We start from the raw sequence: 18,092 nt of genomic DNA, 5'->3' as shown, positions 1-18,092 counted from the left end.
AATTAAGTACTAATGCTCGGAATTCTATAGCATCCGGGTCAACTCCGATGCAGTGCTGTTCCGAAGCTTCATTAATGCGATCTCTGCAAGTGAGCCGTCCCTGTTTAGGATATTAATTAAGTCTCAGCCTACAGTATGCATGATCTTGTGGTCACTGACAGAGGGTGTTGTGTTCGCACGAATAGCAAGAGCATATAAGAGCGAGTATAATGCGGTCATGTAACAGGTGAGCTATAAAATATGTCACAATAATCAGTGTGAAGGTCTTAAGGAAGAGAGAGGAGAGAAATACTCCCACCCTAGAAACCGGATCGGATACGAAATTAAGAATCTCTAGCAATATAACCTAAAACAGACTATATATTTTTCTATTTGGGTAACCAGCATTTTTATACTCTCCCCATATTCGAACTAGAAATCGTTTAGAATATGATTGTGCTTACCAATGTGTTATTAATTAGGAAATAATTTTTCATATTTACTCTTATTAAATAGGGTTGCAGATATCTCGTATACAAGAATCATTACTAGTCCAACTGGCTAAGCGGCTTTGGAACCCAGTGGGTAGGGTTCAACCCCCTGGGCAACACATTTTTTGCTGCTGGCGTCTTGGAACCGCTACTATGAGGGCTACTGGCATCTTGGAACTGCTGCGAGGGTTGTTGGCGTTGCTGCCATTAATGCTAAGGTGTCGTTGGCGTCTGGAACCGAGGAGACGCCAGGCGAGCTGTGCGGACAGGCAACACAAGTGCTAGGGGTAACGACTTCTAAAAGTGATATGGAGGGAGTACTATTATAGTCTCAAGCAATACTACAACAGGCCATCCAAATCCATTCTACTAGAGAATGACATGTGAGACCTATATGTCATCCTCTTTTGGTGTTCTTCTTGCCATAGTCAGGCACACCGAGAAGAGCTCGATCCAGCCGTGGGGCCTTCACGTCGGGGAGCGTGGTTAGCATCCAACCGTGGGGAACCGACATCAGGGAGGTGGTTGGGATCTAGGAGGGTGGTGCTCCGGCCACGAAGCACCATAGTTGGGGAGGGAGGCCGCATCAGGAGGGTGGTGCTCTGGCCATGGGTCACAGTTGTCTAGGAGGGAGGTGCTCCGGCCATGGGTCACCGACGATTGGGAGGGAGGTGCTCTGACCACGGGTCACCGACATCTAGGAGGGAGGCCCTGCCGCTGCCGAAATGCAGCTGCATCGAGCTAGGAATCTGCCGCTGTATGGGAGGTAGGGAGAAGGAGTCGCGATGGGCAGAGGGCTCCATTCAGGTGGGTAGAAGGCCATGGTGCGTGAGGGTCGGCAGCGACGGGCACAATCGCATGGTGGAAATAAAAGAAGTGTGGCAGAACCTCCTGAATTAAGTGGCCCACATACACCCATCATTGTCTCAAGGACTTCTGATCGGCGTGCACGAGTTCCAAATGACTCCAGGAGTCTGTCGGGTGTCCTCGGGAAACCCGAATCATCCACGTTACATTAATTCCAGGAATTCCCTCATTAAGCATTGCAGTATTACAACATTTCATAGATAAGATAAATCAGAGTAAAAGCGGAAAGGTTATATAACATAGATTGAAACTTAAGACCAAAGATTACAAACCATAAGTGTTTAGTACATAAAAGGTTCGGAACTTTATATTACATAAACCATTAGTCACACAACTTGCTTTACTTGCCCAAGGTCACACATCAGATTCATCATCATCACTCTCTTCCACAAGAGTGAAGAAACGACGACCATCAAAAGTTTGATCAAAAGGTTCACCTGCAACATGGGTTAAATAAACCCTGAGTACAAAAGTACTCAACAAGACTTAACCGACTAGAAAAGAGGTGAAGACTCAGGTATGCAGGTTATAGGGATTCAAGGAAAAGCTTTATCAGAATCAAAGCATTTCATTTGCATAAAAGCTTACTAAAAGTAAGACCTACTTTTAAGTTTTAACTCAAGATCATCATTTATAACTAACCAAAACTATTATCAAACTTTCATAAGCATACCACCTCTTTCTTATACCAAAGTTCCATTTATTACTACGATGATGGGGTGAGGATTGAGGCTCCATATCCGAGGAAACACGGCGATTCGAATCGATTAAACCCAGCTGGGGATTCAGTACCACACGACATATGTAGAACTTAATCTTGCATATGTCAACTTTTTCTATAGATCCTCCCATACAAGAACGGGTCCAGCGTCACCCGAGAGTACAGTACACCACCATCCTACAGCCAATCTAGATGTTTCCCGATCATCTCAGATCCGTAAGGTGTGTACACGCTACTCTCGCCATCTCTCCACTCCCAGTACGCGGTTAGCCGTTCTCAAGTATCGGAATAGCTATAGGTAAGGCTTACCATCGCATGTGGGCTGTACTCAAAGGTCTCAATCACAGCAGGCCACCAACGGAACGGTCTTTAATCGACACAGTTGGAGACACTACGTTAAGACTCCGTTCTTAAAGCAAGTCCACCAACCGGTCTCAAGTTGAAACATCATTGATCATAAAAGTATTCCACAACAACCCTTCAAACTTTCTCATTTGAAAACCTATCTAATAAGCAGGGCTAAGCATACTAAGTATTTTCATAAAACAGGTATCAAGGTTAATATTGAAATCATCAAGGTAGATAATGCAGCAAATAGGATTCACTCAACTCCTATTCACCTAATGCATCATATTAACTCAAGTAATATAAATAACTTTATGAAAATACAAGGATAGGGTTTAATGTCCGGGGCTTGCCTTGGCCGGAAGGGAAGTCCGACAACTCAGCAAAACCAGATGGATCCACAAACTCGGAAGCAACCCACTGAGGATTAGATTCCTCCGGAGCGTAGTCTACACGTAAAGGTGCATATGCATGATCAATTATATGCTCATGACATGATAAAGAGAGGTTACATGTTCTTGGATAATAACATCAAACATGACTGCCTCGAGTACAACTTACCTTCACGGTATAGAAACAAACTAATCTAACTATCAAAGCATAGATTACTACTAAGCAAGTTTTATCATCTTCATTAAGCAAGGTTGTGAAACCATCATACAACAAAGATCATTTATAGGAAATAAACCATAACCAGGGAGCATATCATGCTAAGTAACCACTGGTTGCCAATCAATCCAAAACATCACACAAATCCTAAAGGAATTAATTATTTCTATTTCTTTTATAATTATTTTAAATAGCTTTATTATGGAACAGATCATACTTTATCAAAAAGAGTTGAAATTATTCCTGAAGCTAGATAACAGTAACACAAGTTCACATGTCAAATTTCATGATTTTTGGATATACCCATAAATTATTAAAAATCATGGAAGATTTATTTATTATTAAACAGAGGCAATTTATATATACATGCAAACTAGCATAAAATAAAATCTAATATTTTTCCTGTGTTCTACTTATTTTATAGAATCTACACAAAAATTTCCATGATTTTTGGATCTACACAAGATTTATTACACAAATTCAAATATAAAACAAAAACTACATAGAAAGAAAAAAGAAAAGCACTGCAGTGAGTGGCCGGAATTCGGCCCGCAGGCCGGCCCACTCTAGCTCCGCCCGCGCGGACGCCGCGCGCGCTGCTCCCCTTCCCTCTCTCTGAAGGTCGCTGACGGGGAGGTCCCACCCGTCAGCTCCTTCTCCCTCACACACGGCGGCTCGGCCGCGACTTCAGCCGTCGCCGGCGGGGTTTCAACCCACTTTAAGGTGCGCAACGGCTCTGCCTCGGCTTTGCGATGCTATGGCCATCACCCAAACGTGCTCTACCCCCTCCCTTCCATCTCGGCCACGCGAATGGCGGGCGACCGCCATAGCCGACCATGGACCGACCACTAGGGCTCGGTAGAGCGCAAACGAGCAAGCCAGGGAGGCTCGGGGAGAAACAGGGAGCATGGTGCTCACATTGTGGGACTCGGGGAGGTAGCCGAAGCTGCTGGCGACGGAGGCGGTGCCGTCGGGCGGACGCTCCGAGCTCAACGGCGTCGTTCCGGTGATCCTGCTCGCGCCCAAAGGAAAAGAGAGAGAGCATGAGTTGCAGGACATCAAGGTGAAGCTCCAACGTCCCTCACCTCGACTCAAAACCTTACGGGGTGGCCTGGCCACGATGAAGTGCCCACGGCGGCGCTCTGTCGCCGGCGGAGAGAAAGACGACGAACTCCGTGGCTCTGGTGCGAAAGAGAAAGGAAGGATAGGTTCGGGAGGTGCGCAAGGAGGTAACCACTTTATGTCCACGGTGAATTTTGATAAGGATCAACCGCTGCGGTGAATTTGGAGTTGGACGAGCCGCTGCCCGTCGGTGCTCCGGTGGCAAGACAAGGTCGGCAAGCTCAGGATGGGACGCCACGAAGCAAGAAGAGACGCCAGCAGCTGCTACTTGATGCCACGGAGACGGATGCGTGCTGAGACGAGGTGAAACGGCGCTCACGCGCTGGCAAATGCTGGTCCAAGCCCAGCTGCGCACCGCCATGAACAGGGGCTAGAACTTATCCCCCCCTCCTCCCAAAGCACCCTTTCTGAAAACTCAAAATACTTTGAAAATTTGAATAGAAGATGAAAATATGCCAAAATATCAAATGCTCAGAATTTTGAATACTACAAAACATCTTTAAAGGTCCAAGGCTGATTTTAAATGGAAAGGGATGAATTTGAGCCAAACAGTTTGAAATTCCAATCTCAAATTGGGAAAAATTCCAATTTTGAATTGGGACAGATTAGAAGTTTCAAAATTACTTTTGATTTTCCAAAACAACTTGAAAAATTCCCAACATGAAGGTTGTTTAACTTTTTGAGATCTACAACTTTTATGTTGGCCACTTTTCAAGATTCCAAATAGATTTTGAATTGGAGATGCAAATTGGAAAAGGGGACAATTTCCGGAAATCTGTATTTTCAAAATTACTTTGAATTTTGTACTGAAACTTCAAAAACTCAAAACACCAAAGTAGTACATCTTGACAAGATCTACAACTTTGCTTTTGAACTCAACTTCAAATTTTGCTTGGTTTTTGAATTGCACAAAAAGGGGCAAATCCAGGGTTTTAAAATTAGGGTTCTTCCCCCCTTAAGCTCTCGGAAAACTTTCACCCAAAGGTTTTAAACCTAAACATACCTTATCCACTAAGCACAAGCATAAAAATTTAAAACTTGTTTTTATTGAATGCACATCCAGGTTATCAACTCAGATGTAATGCCAGTGCATATGATGACATGTCACGTTTTAGTTTGCTTATCACCAGAGTGTTACAAGAAGACAAAAAAAATTTGGGTAGTCACTGTTGGCCCAAAAAGATTAAGCAGTGGAAGGGGAAATCTTGGTAGCTAACAAGTCTGGGAGCTCTAGTAGGTAGTCTACTAGAGTAGTTTTTTTGGTTCTCACTACCCAAATTGGAAATAGGTAGTGTTGCTAGAAATGCTCTTAGGATATTAAATAGGTAGTGGTTTCTACTTTTTGGGATTCGGAGTTGAATATGGATAGTGTAAAATATGTCTGATATTGTTATACTCTATCAGAAATCCAACTTTAGGTATTTGGATTCAAATACAGTATGGATATTAAATATCATAATTTATATACATATTGTCCAAATAGGGTTTAGACCCTTTCAGTATAGATGGATATCGGAAAAATAAGCATCTTGTTTCCATCCCAACCTCATCAGTCTTACAAGAATGAAAAACTTGTTTTTGAAAATTCAAACTAATCTTTATGATGCACAATAAATATTACTAAATTAATCATGAAATATAATTTATAATAACATATTTTTAATATATAAATATTTATAGTATTTTCTGTAAATCTCATCAAATTTATAATTACCTGACTCCTAAAAAACAGGACCTCTATTCTTTTTGACGTATGCAGTATGTCGTAAGTCAGCCTTCAGAAAAGAAAAAAACCTTGTGAGTGGACGAATAAAGTTTTTCCACAAATTTGTTTGGCGGTGGCGCACAAGCCCGTTATGAATGTTATCAAGACTGAACGAATAAATAAAATGGATGATGATACATACAATAAAGAAAATTTTAGCTACAATTGCAACCCCTAGATGCAAAGTTTGCTCTATTTGCATTCAACAATATAAAGTTTCCACAAATGATCCGTAGCAACGCGCCCGAGGTATTCACCCAGCTTCGGATTGGACTGCACCTGCCGGGAAGAGCCCATTCTAGATTGCCTGTTCTTCCCTGAAAAAGGTGAAAATGTTCACGGGACTAGAAGCACTAGTAGATCGATATGCCCCCATTGTGAGAAGAAAGTTGAGCCCATCTGTGAATTAGGCCCAAGTCTATATCCTGGATGTGGGAGCCCACGAGTCTCGATTGCGTCCCTCGCGAAAGTGACCCAACACGCTGGCAAAAGTCGGCCCAACAGCAGTTGAGATTGCTGGGGTTGGGCGGGCCTCGTCGACGTGGCGGCTGCCGCGTTTTCTTACGCTGATTCTGGTGGAATACTCTTGCCTGGCCGCCCGCGTTCATCACAGCACAGAAGACTTCGCGTTGTCTTGGGCCTAGTTTACATCTGAAATTTTTTTAGTATTTTCGTTTGTTCATGGTACTAATCATAGATTAAGGCCTTGTTTACTTCCATCTAAAAACCTAAAATTTTTCAAGATTTCCCATCACATCGAATCTTTGAACGCATCCATGGAGTATTAAATATAGACAAAAATAAAAACTAATTGCACAGTTTGGTCGAAATATACGAGACGATCTTCTGATCCTAGTTAGTCCATGATTGGACAATAATTACCACAAACAAACGAAAGTGCTACAGCGTCGCGAAATTTTTCGCTTCATCAACTAAACACAGCCTAACTAGAATCAAAAAATTCGTTTCGCGATTTACAGATAAACTATGCAATTAGTTTTTGATTTCGTTTATATTTAATACTTTATGCCATGTGCCGTAATATTCGATGTGATGGAAAATCTTAAAAACTTTTTAATTTTTTTTTGGATGAACTAAACAAGGCCTTGGCCGGAATCAGTGGAGCGATTTCCTCCGTGCCCCCGCGCCAGCCGCAATTTGGCAGCGGCGGCCTAGCGTGGGTGCCAGACATGTTGGCGACTTGGCGGTGCCAGTGCCAGAAGCTTTTTTGTTTCCGGGCCAGGTCAATCCGGCTGAGTGCTGCTGCTACTGCTGCTGCCACATTCTTGCGCTTTCTTTCGTTCGTTCCCTCTTTTTTTTTGTTTCTGGTTTCAGACTTTCAGATCGGGAACAATCGGCCTTGTGACCGGCACGTTACGGGGGCGCGGCTAGTTAAACATTTTTGTCGGAGACCGACAGGCAACAAACAGCCTTGCAATGCAACAGCCTAACATTTTCTGACTTTTTCTTTTTAATATGTCAAAATGTGAGGAATTTAGTGTGGGACGACCCTGCCAGATTCTGCCCACTTTTTTTTTTCTTCTCTTTCCAACAAATTCAAAGGTCGCCCCGTCCCTCGCGGCACGTTCAACGCGAATTCGGCAGCAGAGGCAAATGCTGGTACCAGTACAAGTCTACTACGTACTTCCTCGCTCGTCAGTTGAGGGGAAATTTATACTCGTTTGGGAACTTGTGACGGAGATTATTCCACCGACACGGTGACACGGCTTGCATTTGGCGCGCGTGGGCGTGTGCTGTCTCTTGCGGACAGCATGCAGCAGGTCGCATGCCAACGACGGCGCGATCGACACGACATGCCAACCACGTGCGCAGCATCCGCATCGCACGCATGTGAACACAGCTAGACTTTGGTAGCTGACGGGGACGGGGACGGAGGCTGGCCGCTGGCGTATGCCTCGATCGTCGTCCGCAAGCGAGCGTCGTTCCGATGCGGCGGAGGCCCGAAAGCGACGGGGATCGGAGCGGGGAGAGAGCACCTACGTACGACAACGGAGTCCTTGGGCCACCAGGCAACGTTGGCATCCATCTCTCGTACCGACAGACCAACCGTCTCGCTCGACAAGACTCGAAATGGTAATGGCTGTCATGATCTCATCAAAATTACAGAGGTATATAGTCGACGCCCGCTAACCACCGACACTTGCGACTGCACACGGCCACACGCGAGGCAAGCACGAGGAAGGCTGGAAAGGTTTGCGTGCGGCGTGCCATGCTAGCAATAGGGACCGTGGTGATACTTGGTTTTTCTCTAATATAATTAAATAAACTAAATGAAAAAAAAATAAGAAAAAAATTGTTGATTTAATTCATCAAATTTTACCGGAGAAAAACCGTGCGTATCTATTTGGAAGACCATCAGTAGCAGTAGCAGCGGCCAAGTCAGGTCAGGTCAGGCATCCACTTTCCATCACTCTGATGAGAGGACCCCTGGGGCCACGCAGACGCCTGCATCAGTCCAGCAGTGGAGTCCCATGCTACGAGTACTTTTTCCTCCATGCATCAGTATCTGCATGTGCTGCTGATTTTGCCTCGCTCGCGCACATGCTTGAAAACGTGGCACACTGGACTTAGTGAGGTGCATGCTGACGGCTGGGGCTCCCCTCTCCTTCCAGCAGTTTCAGCTAATCATCGGTCTTTCAAAAAGTTTCAGCAAATTAAGTTTTATTTAGTTGCCAAAAAGTTTTAAGATTCGTCGTCACATCAAATCTTGCGACACATGCATAAAACATTAAATGTAGACGAAAATAAACTAATTGTATAATTTACATGTAAATCACGAGATGAATCTTTTGAGTCTAGTTAGTCTATAATTGGACAATGATTACCAAATAAAAACGAAAATGCTACAATACGCAACCGAACAAGGCCTTTGGCCTTGTTTCGTTCCCAAATTTTTTCAAGGTTCCCTGTCATATAGAATTTTGCGGAACACGCATGAAGTATTAAATATAGAAAAAATAACCAATTGCATAGTTTACCTGGCGAGACGAGCCTAGTTAATCTATAATTAAATAATAATTATCAAATAAAGCTGAAAGTATTACAGTAGCGAAATTTAAAATAACTTCATTAAATTTAACTTTATTATGCCAGGTATTCATGCAGTCAAACTTTATTAAATTTAACTATATTTGTAAAAATATCATCAATATTTATATTTTAAAATAACTTTATAGTAAAAGTATATTGAATAATCTATCTAATGATACTAATTATATGTACTATAAATATTAATATTTTTTAATATATATTTGGTCAAAAAAATAAAAATAGCATGTCTTGACAATAAACTTAGGGTAATAAGATGATATAACAAGAGGAAAAACAATGCTAATGGGCACTCGTGGCCGTGGCTATGGGCTATATGCGGCTCCCAAGTGTAGAAGTGGCGATCACGATTCGGTTTGACTGCAGGAATTATTGGTTTGGCAACTAGAAACAGGGGAGCATGCAGAATTCATTGGTTTTGACAATCGGAGAGATGAAGGTCTCTCCGAATCATATGGTACCAGCACACCCTTGTTGTTTAACGATATGTTGATCCTATGTCGACTGGGAGGTTCGACATACGTGCAAGCCGCTTTTTGTTTATATGCTGATGATACTATATGCTAATATGCTCCTTAATTCAATTCCTACACGGTTAGCACGAAATGCATGCTGAATTACTGGGTGTTTAGTTTGAGGTGTTCAATTATAGACTATTTAGGCTTAAAAAATTCGTCTCGTAAATTACTCTCTAACTATGTTTTTAGTTTTATAAATAGTTTATATTTAATACTTCATATATGTGTCTAAACAACCAAACAGGCCTTGCTAGCTAGCTGCTGGGGCTCTGATCCTGGCATGGCATGCATGGAATTATCAACTAGGGCCTTGTTTAGTTCCCAAAACTGAAAAGTTTTCGGAACTGTAGCACTTTCGTTTGTTTGTGTTAAATATTATCCAATCATAAACTAACTAAAGTCAAAAGATTCGTCTCGCGATTTACAGTCAAACTGTGTGACTAATTTTTATTTTTATCTATATTTAATGCTTCATGCATATGTCGCAAAATTCGATGTGACAGGGAATCTTGAAAATTTTTTCGATTTCAGGGTGAACTAAACAAGGCCTAGAAATGGAAGCCGTCGGTGGGACTTCATATTGACTGATTGATTGAATTCGTTCCCTTCCCCATGATCAATCATGCATTCTGCGAACGAAAATGTGTGTGGCCCGGCCTGCCCCATCGTTCAAACTGCAGAGATCCATTAACCGTTTCTTTTTTTTCCCCCAATGAACAGTGACGTCTGACGACGTCCAATAGCCGTCCACGGCCGGAACGGGAGAAGACAAAGAGAAGAACGAGACCCCATGAGCGGAGAGAGATCTCGTGTCATGTCGCCGGTTAATTAATCCTTGCGATTATTTTTCAAGGAATGATGATCTGATTACGTACCAAGTGATGGTCCCGATCGATCATCGATGCAGGTACGTACCACCCGTTACTTGTTTTTTGAACAAAAATAAACCAAGCAGAGAGTCGCATGCATGCATCATGCTGCATCATATCACAACTTGACCACCACTCACGCACATGCAGAGAACTTAAAATGGTCCACGCAGAGACGGGGTGAGGATGGTCCTTGTGTGTGTGTGTGCGCGTGTATATATATATATATATATATATATATATATATATATATATATATATATACACACACACACACACACTGTATTAGCTTCCGTATACTGTATCATAATATCATTCCTGGTCCTAGTCTTGGTACGTACGTATGACGACACTAGTGTTTATTCCTCACCAACCATATAATAACCAATTGCCAATTGCCCCAGCACGCTAGCTCCTACTCCTACTAGGCTACTACTACTACGTACGTACACCACACCATCCGAAAAAAAACATTACGTAATAGTACGTGCGTCGTGCTCATGCCACCTAGCCAACACACAAAGTCGATCGAGTAGCATATGCATGTACGGCGAGCATTAGTATGTACTTCTTCAGACGTGTACTCCTACGTACTTAGCATGCATGATATGTATGTTCCCGGAATACGTTAATTGGCGTACTGGTACGTTGTACGTAAGCCCAGGCCTCTGCTTCGTTCTTCCTCAAGCAAGTGTTTTTTTTTATTTTTCAAGTTCTCGAGTTGTTTATTCAGATCGAGAAAAAAAAACAGCCAGGATATGGGTGCGTATACATATGCAGTATGCAAGCATATACTATGCCACATCGAGATGGAGATAGATTATCTTTGTGTTTGTCTTGTTTTTGTTGCATTGGCAGACCTCACTGATGAGCTCAGTCGTCATCAAATAAAAAATCACGGTCCCTCCTGGGTTTTTATTTACGTGCAGAGACGTGCAGTGCGGTGCCTTGTGAGCGCGAGATCCTCCTCGTCACTTGTTGGTGGTCCGCCAACGTGCGCCTGGTCCAGAGGCTCACGTTCTCTCCCATGCACTCACGCACACAGATCCAGACGAGGTGCCTCCACCGTGTGTCGGCAGCGCCAGTGTTTTTCACGTAACAGAATAGTATAGTAGTCAGCAGCATGCATGTGCATGATTAATTATGTCTGCAGTACTAAAGGCCGGTTTGGATCACGGCTACAACTCGCTATGAGTAAAGTTTGACGGTCACACCAATTTTGACAGTTGTTTGATTTTATTTTTAATCTTGGACAGTCACAGAATTCTAATCACATGTCGTTCAGCGCATATAGAGTGTGGCAAATTTGTGACGAGCGTGGCCGACGATTTCTTCGCCGCAACCTGTGGCGAGAGGCACTTTGCCAATGCATGGCGTGGCTTTGTATAGCCACGATCTAAACAGGCCCTAAGTATTATTACGTACTCCTAACCAATGGGTTTATAGCACCGAGAACAATCTGGAAAACCCACATCATGTTCCCATGCCACAATGACAAATTAGTAGTACTCCTACAGTATTGGTTCTGTAGTGAAGTACTAGTAGTACTGTACGTTGTCGATGCATGATTGGCGTGACAATGCGATGATTAGAGATTTAGAGAGAATGGCCAAGATGGTAAAACCCCCTGCCCCTGAATCCCTGATACTCCTACTCCTACACACAACATCATGTACGTACGAAAGGACATGCTTTGCGGTTTCCCGTGGGTTTTCTTTTTTTTTTTTGGCATCGAGAGGTCCTAAATTTTTTTTCTCAGGTGTTATTTAGCTGAGGAGGTAAAAAGTTTTAAGGATTGTAGTATTTTTATTTTTATTTAATAATTATTATTTAATGATGAACTAATTAGATTTAAAGTTTTGTTTCGTAAATTATAGATAAATTATATAATTAGTTTTTTATCTATATTTAATGTTTTATATATGTGCCGCAAGATTCGAGAAGAATCTTGAAATTTTGTTTTTGGCTTTTGTGACTAAACAAGGCCTAATCATTCCAAAGCGAAAGCAGACAGGAGGGATCAAATGAACGTACCTCGAGTCTAGAAAATAAATGTTCTATAATTGCCTATTTTACAGTTTTTACACGACACACCGCCCGGGATCGGGTGTTCAGCGTACGTTATGTTTGTGCTATTCCAGCTGCTATCCCAAGACCAACACAAGATCGTACTGATCCGTAGCTGGCAACTACCAGCATCGTTCCAACTTGCAAATCTCACACGCCGTGTTAACCGTACCACCAAATGTTACGGCTCATGTTTAGCCCGTTGGCTTGACCTTATCTATCGAATATATCTTTTTCATAATAACTCAGCGAACAATATTTTTAGTCATGGTTTTCAGTTAAGCGAACAGGGTGGCTGCTTTAGATTTTTGTAAAAATGTTTACACAAAAATGTTTGCCTCCATGTAAAGCTAGAATTTCACATAAATCCTATAAAAATTTCATCAAGAATCAGTTTATTTTTTTTACAGAACGCGGAAGACAAGAAAATTTCCTGTATTCCAAATTAGGCCTTATAACAGGGTCCTAATTGTTATGAATGGGAAGCAAATAAAGTATAAATAAAAACATACAAATATATGCCAAGTTTGACCACATTTATATAAAAAATTATTAATATTTATGGTACAAAATAGGTAACATTAGATTCCACATATAACATATTTTAATACTATATTTTTTTGTGTCATAAATAGCAATATTTTTATCTATATATTTAGTTAAAATTTAGTCATTTTAACTGAAAATGCATCTAAAATTGTGTTTTTTTACAATGCCGATAGTAAATTTTAATTAGGGGGTGTTTAGTACTTTAGTTTTCCATAAAATGCAAAATACAAAATACCAACTACTTTGGAACGATAGAATACAAAATGTCAAAGTTTTTATGGTTATGTTTAGTTCCATCCAAAATACATAATTTATTGCCCTCGTGAGTACCTCTTGAGTCTATTTTAGATTCTTTTGGTCTCTTGGGGCCAAAATCCACAATGAAGAATATCCACCTGGTAAGCGCAAGCCTTGTTTAGTTCCCAAAATATTTTGCCAAAATTCTCAGATTCCCCATCACATCGAATCTTGCAGCACATGCATAGAGCACTAAATATAGATAAAAGAAAAACTAATTACAAAATTTACTTATAATTTGCGAGACGAATCTTTTGAGCCTAGTTAATCTATGATCGGACAATATTTATCAAATACAAACGAAAATACTACTATTCTTATTTTGCAAATTTTTTGGAACTAAACAGGTCACTATGGAAGATGAGAAAAAATGACCATCCTTTTTACTGCTCATATATGTAGCCGTGTATGTATTGAAGTGTACATCATTTGTACTAACTAATAATCGCCTAAACAAGCTTATTACCACCCAAAGCCCCAAGAAACACAAGGAACAAATGCTACATAAAAAAAACCCAACAAACATCTAAACCTTGTACGCTGCTTGCTGTCATGCTTCATGATCATACTCCCCGCTCCACCATTGTCCCTCACTCCTGGTCACTTGGCATAATCCATCCCATCCAAAAAAACGAAAAAAAAAGAGAGAGAGAGAGAGAGAGAGAGAGAGAGAGAGAGAGAGAGAGAGAGAGAGAGAGAGAGAGAGAGAGAGAGAGAGAGAATATATGATTTGCTCTAGCTTCTTTCCCTGCCATATCATACATTTGGTCGATTTCTGCTTGCTACATACACCGACATAACCCGAAAAAGGAAGGAAGAAAAAAAAACAGAAGAGTAGAGTAAGAGGAGGATGAATGAACACATGCACGCACGGCGACGCCGACTCTTAGTTGCCGCCGCCGTTGGTCGCCTTGGCCTTGGCCTTCCTGAGGTGCGCGATGGCCTTCTTGAGCGTCGGCCGGAACCTCTTCATGTCCAGCCGCACGTCCTGCTTGTCGAGGTATGCGTCCTTGAGAGACTCCCATCCCTTGCTCTTGATCCCGTTGGGGTCCGTGAAGATGGGGTGGTCGCGCGGGTACTGGTCGATCAGCGTGCTCTCCTCCGGCGTGATCCGGTACTCGAGGTAGCGCAGCCCCATGTCCCTGGAAGGTCCCCGGAAGTAGCCCGCCACGAACTCCAGCCCGCCCAGCGGCACCACCTGGATCACCACCCCGCCCGTCGGCACGAACACCATGTTGGTCAGCCCGGCGCCGTGCACGCCCATGATGGCGTCGCAGCTGTTGGCGAGCTCCGCGAATGGCGCCACCTCGTGCGTGCCTTCCGACACCACCACCTCGAACCCGAGCCTCTCGGCGCCGCGCACGATCTCCTCCGTGTTCACAAACCGCCGCGTCCGCGCGCGCGCGATCAGCAGCAGCCTCGGCCGCTTCGTCGCGTCGGCGGCCGCGACGCCGCGCGGGAGACCGTAGGTGGCGCGCATGAACGCGGTGAAGTCGACCATGGAGTAGCCGTTGGGCGCGCGGCGCGGGTCGATGCTGAAGTCGTCGTGGCTGGTGAGCCCGACCTGGACGTGGCGGAAGCACTGCACGCGCGGGTCCTTGTCCAGGTCCACCAGCTCGTAGTTGGAGATGGCCTTGAACACCGGCGAGAACTTGCCCACCCACCACGCCTGGAGGTCCGTCACCAGCAGCCGCACCTCGCCGGCGTACTGCCGCGCCGTCAGGAACAGCGGCAGGATCACGTCCGTGAACGCGTGGAAGTAGTTGCCCGTGTACCCGCGGTCCGAGAACACCAGCGCCGGCACGTCGTACCTGTCCGTGCACGCCGGCGCCCCGCCGCCGGACACCGACTGCACGGTCACCACGCGGACGACGTGCATCGCGTTCGGGTCCGCCTTGCGTGGGTACGGCTTGATGCGCCACGACTCCGCGCGGAAGGTGCGGTCGTCCGCGCCCGGCGGCGCCACCAGCGTGACGCTGGCGTTGGCGCCCAGCACGCGCACGTCGCCGTCGAGCTCGCACCAGTCGATGCGGCGGTTCGAGGTGAGGTCGCACAGCGGCTTCCACTCCCGCGCCGGCGTCGTCTCCGAATCTTTGCAACCATTAAAAAAACCAGTTTAGCACGTTGCTTGTCAGCTAATCATGGAATGACCGGCTGGACAAGAAAAGCAACTCCAAAAGAGTGTTTTTTTTTTCTTTAATAGTAGCAGGAAAAGGAGCTTGACGGAGATTCGGAGAATGAACAAGGTTCATGGTAGACCACCGTCCACCGGACCCTACGGAATTATGATCACACGAGAGGCCTAGAAATGGGGCAATCCATCAGCTATTGGAACGGGATGATGCTGCCTAGTACGTTGCTCTCATCTCAAGAAAGGCGACGAAGATGAGACATAGCGGCACGGACACAGAGGATAGAGAGTGTAATCAAAAGCAGTGGTCCAAGAGCAGCAACAGCATAGGGCCTTGCGTTGAGATAGGCCAAGACTGCAAAAAAAAAAAATTGCGCGTGGAGGAAAACACTACGACTGGTAGTCTGACCAATCTGCATTTTGCAACGACATGCCTAGGATCCTGAAGAATTGCAAGGACGGTCTTTTCTCTCCTTCGCTGGGTAATTTTTTGCAGGAGAGAAAACATTTTTTTTACCACAAAAGAAGAGAAGAATCAGGGAGGATACCTGCTTGCTTAACCTCTGGAATCGCTGGAACATGCTGATCAGCAAGAGCCTTGACATCTTGCGTAGCAGGAGGAATCTGCTGCGCGGGAGCAGGGAGGATGGCAGGGTCAGAGTGAACCACAGCGAGCGAGCTGCCATTGCTGCTGCTTGGGGTGGTGATGGCGGCGGCGGCGGCGGAGTCGTTGCTCCTCTTGGAAGGATTGGCAACAGCATCCTGCACCTGCAGCTCCTCGTCCTCAAGACCACCTGACCAAGAACACAGCAGCTCGTTAAAATCCTGCATTTACCCTTCCCTTCCCCAAAGAGGGAAACAAACAATCAATCAAACAAAAGAGCAAAGCATTTATCTTGCTTTAATGAGTGATACTAGTAGCAGTAAGTTAGCAGTTGGAGGTTGAGTGATTGCTTTCTCACCTGATTCTTGCGTGCCGTTCGCGGCTTCCTCTGACGACACGGGAGGAAGAAGACCGGCAGCAGCGGGGGCGGCGTCATCGTCCTTGGCAGGAACCGCCTCACCGTTGCCACCCGCCGCGGCAGGATTCGCCGCCGCGGAAGACGCGGGGACGCCGCTCGCATCACCGCTGTCCCCAACAAAAGTCTCGTCTCTCCTCGTGTCCTCCAGCGGCGCATTGCGGCCGGAATCTGATGAGAGGGGGAAAAAAAGAAGCTAAAGCGATTAGAGGACGAAAAGAAAGGAGAACGGGGGAAAACCAGTCTTTTTTATCAGATTTTGGGCTTTGCGTGCAGCGGTGCAGGACGGTGAGAGTACGGGTGGCACACGAGGCCGGACAGCTTGACCCCCATGGAAGGGCAAGCACGGCCACTTCAATCTCGAAAACAACAGGGGATGCCTTGCCGGTGATGGACGGCGGTGGTGTTTACCTGGCCCGGAACCCGAAGGGGAAGCCTTGCCGTCGTCTTTCTCGAGCACCTCGGCCTTGCTCCCCTCCTCGGACATGGACGGGTCTCGCTTGCCCAAATCTGAACACGAAAGAAGGTCGTCAGGTCAGGTCAGGTCGTGGATTGGTACTACAGTAACCTTGTTACTGATGATGGGATCAGTTAATGTGAGTAGGGAGTTCGCCCTGTACTTGGAGGAGATCCTAGGGATTAGCTGACGGCTCACCAAATTGCTGCTTGGAGTTGGAGTTGGAGGTGTCGGCGGCGGCGCCCACCAGCGAGCCGATCCCAGCCGCATTGCTGGAAATGGGGCTGACTGCTCCAGCAAACACTCAGAGAGTTAGCAGCAGCCATGGATTGCAACCGGGGATGATGGGACGGGACGGGACGGCGGAGACAGACGAGGGAACGGTGTGGAGGCGGGGCTTACTCATGGCGATGTGGATGGCGTCGAACTTGGCGGTGGAGAAGTAGGCGCAGGTGACGAGGAGGAAGCCGGCGACGAGGCCGAGCCCGAACTTGCGCGGCTCCACGCGGCTGAAGCTCTTCACCAGCTTGCCGCCGTCCTGGTGCGCCGCGTAGCTGTACGGCAGCTTGCCGCCGCCGCCGTCCATCCCCATGCCCGTGCCTCACCTCCCCTGCCCCGGCCGCCTTCTATTCCTCTATCTCCAGAGCAGCAGCAGCTCAAGAGCAGAGTAGCAGAGCCTCCCTCTCTCGTGAGTCGTGAGCACGCGGCACCGCACCTGCTGCCCCCCAGCGCCACACAGGCAAAACAGAAGCCCCCACGCCGAGGCTAAACGCGGCGCGCAATAACTTGCGCTCGTGAGCTGGGGACTGGATGGATGGATGAACGAGTGAACACGGCAAGGCGAGGAGGAAGAAGAGGTGGGGAGAAGAGAGGAGAGGAGAGGAGCCTCCGGGAGGGTGGCGTCCGTTTCGTGTCCCTCTCTCCCCACCTCGCCACCTCCATTTATTCCTCTCCATAACTCTGGCCCCTCTCTCTCTCTCTCTCTGTTTACAGTAGACTGCCATCACTCGTATTTTAACTCCTTGTGTTTTCGGGAACACAATTTTCATCCCCTGCCAATAAAAGAACGCGCGCAGCTGGAGCTTTCCGAGAAAACAAAAAAAAGGTTACTATTAAAAAATGGAGATGGCTGACCATGACCAGCGAGCACCGGCAAGTGTAACGTGCTACGTGCGTGAAAAATGGGCCGCTGGGCTGGACCGGACGCGGACTGGCCC

General features: G+C 45.6%; 1 protein-coding gene across 1 annotated transcript; it reads right to left on the bottom strand.

Moving 5' to 3' along the window:
- On the bottom strand, positions 13,630 to 17,851 carry LOC8079050. The gene is made up of 6 exons (XM_021457155.1): positions 17,278 to 17,851; positions 17,074 to 17,163; positions 16,830 to 16,928; positions 16,362 to 16,589; positions 15,948 to 16,193; positions 13,630 to 15,359 (listed from the first exon to the last, which is right to left on the bottom strand). Exons 1-6 carry the CDS (start codon positions 17,465 to 17,467, stop codon positions 14,155 to 14,157), a joined length of 2,058 nt encoding a protein of 685 aa, XP_021312830.1. The 5' UTR covers positions 17,468 to 17,851; the 3' UTR covers positions 13,630 to 14,154.

The sequence above is a fragment of the Sorghum bicolor genome, chromosome 3 (assembly GCF_000003195.3).
Source record: "Sorghum bicolor cultivar BTx623 chromosome 3, Sorghum_bicolor_NCBIv3, whole genome shotgun sequence".
Classification (NCBI taxonomy): domain Eukaryota; kingdom Viridiplantae; phylum Streptophyta; class Magnoliopsida; order Poales; family Poaceae; genus Sorghum; species Sorghum bicolor.
The sequence above is the reverse complement of the archived record's forward strand: the minus strand, read 5'-3'. Positions and strand labels throughout refer to the sequence as shown.